Source organism: Corvus brachyrhynchos, unplaced genomic scaffold (genome assembly GCF_000691975.1).
Source record: "Corvus brachyrhynchos isolate BGI_N302 unplaced genomic scaffold, ASM69197v1 scaffold2265, whole genome shotgun sequence".
Classification (NCBI taxonomy): domain Eukaryota; kingdom Metazoa; phylum Chordata; class Aves; order Passeriformes; family Corvidae; genus Corvus; species Corvus brachyrhynchos.
The window spans coordinates 1-2821 of record NW_008238189.1 but is presented as its reverse complement, the minus strand read 5'-3'; the positions used below and the strand labels follow the sequence as shown (position 1 = coordinate 2821).

Below are 2821 nucleotides of genomic sequence, written 5' to 3'. Positions count from 1 at the left end.
CTCCATCCTCACACCCTGGCTCATCCCAATTCCCTGCTCCATCTCCATTCCCAATCCTTTTCCCAATTCCCACTGATCCCATCCCCATTCCTGTTCCCTTTCCCAATTCCCACTGCTCCATCCCCATTCCCACTTCCCTCTGACCGATCCCGTTCCCATTCCCGATTCCCTCTGATCCCGTTCCCATTCCCTCTGACCGATCCCGTTCCCATTCCCTGTGATCCCATTCCCATCCCATTCCCTCTGACCGATCTCGTTCCCATTCCCAATTCCCTCTGATCCCATTCCCAGTGACCAATCCCATCCCATTCCCAATTCCCTCTGATCCCATTCCCAGTGACCGATCCCATCCCCATTCCCGGTGACCGATCCCATCCCAATTCCCTCTGATCCCGTTCCCTCTGACCCCATTCCCATTCCCCGTGACTGATCCCATCCCATTCCCTTTGATCCCATTCCCATCCCATTCCTAGTGACCGATCCCGTTCCCATTCCCAATTCCCTCTGATCCCATTCCCAGTGACCAATCCCATCCCATTCCCAATTCCCTCTGATCCCATTCCCAGTGACCGATCCCATCCCCATTCCCGGTGACCGATCCCATCCCAATTCCCTCTGATCCCATTCCCTCTGACCCCATTCCCATTCCCTGTGACCGATCCCATTCCCATTCCCTCTGATCCCATTCCCGGTGACCATTCCCATCCCATTCCCTCTGACGGATCCCATCCCATTCCCATTCCCTCTGATCCCATTCCCTGTGACCGATCCCATTCCCGGTGACCCATCCCATTCCCTCTGATGCCGATCCCATCCCATTCCCTCTGACCCCGTTCCCATTCCCTCTGACCCCAATCCCCTCTGACCCCGTTCCCAATTCCCTCTGACCCCGTTCCCAATTCCCTCTGACCCCGTTCCCAATTCCCTCTGACCCCGTTCCCAATTCCCTCTGACCCCGTTCCCAATTCCCTCTGACCCCATTCCCAATTCCCTCTGACCCCGTTCCCAATTCCCTCTGGCCCCATTCCCGATTCCCTCTGACCCCGTTCCCAATTCCCTCTGACCCCGTTCCCAATTCCCTCTGACCCCGTTCCCAATTCCCTCTGACCCCGTTCCCAATTCCCTCTGACCCCGTTCCCAATTCCCTCTGACCCCATTCCCAATTCCCTCTGACCCCATTCCCACCCTTTTCCCGGCGCAGGGAACGCTCTCCTGCGACGCCTGACCCCAATCCCGTTCCCAATTCCCTCTGACCCCATTCCCAATTCCCTCTGACCCCATTCCCACCCTTTTCCCGGCGCAGGGAACGCTCTCCTGCGGCGCCTGGTGCGCATCGGCGTCCTGGACGAGGGCAAGATGAAGCTCGATTACATCCTGGGGCTCAAGATCGAGGATTTCCTCGAGCGCCGCCTGCAGACCCAGGTCTTCAAGCTGGGCCTGGCCAAGTCCATCCACCACGCCCGGGTGCTCATCCGGCAGCGCCACATCCGGTGGGTGCCCCCCAAAATCCCGGGAATTCCGGCCGGGAATCCCCCAAAAGCGCCCGGCTCGGCTTTTTCCCACGAATTTTCGCTGGGGTTTTTCAAAACTCGGGAGGTGAAACTTTGGAGGTTTTTATCCCAAATTTTGGGCGTCTTTTCCCAAATTTTTATGGGGAATCAGCAGGAGAGAATTTTGGGGTGGTTTGGGTGATTTACATCCCGAAATTCCAGGCCAGATTCCCAAATTTTGGGGCTTTTCCCACGGTTTTTGTCGTTTTTCCCACGAATTTTCGCTGGGGTTTTTCAAAACTCGGGAGGTGAAACTTTGGAGGTTTTTATCCCAAATTTTGGGCGTCTTTTCCCAAATTTTTATGGGGAATCAGCAGGAGAGAATTTTGGGGTGGTTTGGGTGATTTACATCCCGAAATTCCAGGCCAGATTCCCAAATTTTGGGGCTTTTCCCACGGTTTTTGTCGTTTTTCCCACGAATTTTCGCTGGGGTTTTTCAAAACTCGGGAGGTGAAACTTTGGAGGTTTTTATCCCAAATTGTGGGCGTCTTTTCCCAAATTTTTATGGGGAATCATCAGGAGAGACTTTTGGGGTGGTTTGGGGTGTCGGCATCCCCAAATTCCGAGGGTGATTCCCAGGTTTTGGGGCTTTTCCCACGGTTTTTGTCGTTTTCCTCATGAATTTTCGCTGGGGTTTTTCAAAACTCAGGAGGTGAAATTTTGGTGGTTTTATCCCAAATTTTGGGGGTTTTTCCCAAATTTTTGTGGGGAATCAGTGGGGGAGACCCTGCTGGATGAATTTGGGGTGATTTGGGGCGTTTGCATCCTCAAATTCCAGGCCTAATTCCCAAATTTTGGGGTTTTTCCCACGAATTTTCACTGGGGTTTTTCAGAGCTCGGGAGGTGAATTTTTGGAGGTTTTTCCCCAATTTTGGGTTTTTTTCCCAAATTTTTATGGAGAATCAGCAGGAGAGACTCCCCTGGATAAATCTGGGGTGGTTTGGGGGATTTGCATCCCCAAATTTTGGTCCAAATCCATCAAATTTTGCCGTTTTCCCCTAAATTCCTGTCGAGATTCTCCAAGGCCCTGCTCCAATTTTGGGGATTATATCCCAAATTTGGGGTTTTTTCCCCAAATTGTTTCTGGGAATCGCTCGGGGAGACTCTGTGGGAATTTGGGATGGTTTGGGGCACTTGAATCCCAAAGTTTTACCCCAAAAACGGGATTCAGGGTCCCCAAAAAACGCCGAATTTGGGGATTTTTACCCCTAAAAAACCCAAATTTTGGGGTTTTAACTCCGGATTTTTTTTGGGAATTCCCGGAATTCCAG

General features: G+C 52.3%; 1 protein-coding gene across 1 annotated transcript in view; it reads left to right on the top strand.

Moving 5' to 3' along the window:
- The window catches only part of RPS9 (ribosomal protein S9), a gene marked incomplete at its 3' end in the record, with an annotated part of 2809 nt that extends 1213 nt beyond the window's left edge, over nucleotides 1-1596 (top strand). Inside the window, 1 exon segment of the mRNA XM_008633217.2 lies at nucleotides 1304-1596. Coding sequence (XP_008631439.2) covers nucleotides 1304-1596 — 293 coding nt within the window.
- Between the last annotated feature and the right edge of the window lie 1225 nt (nucleotides 1597-2821).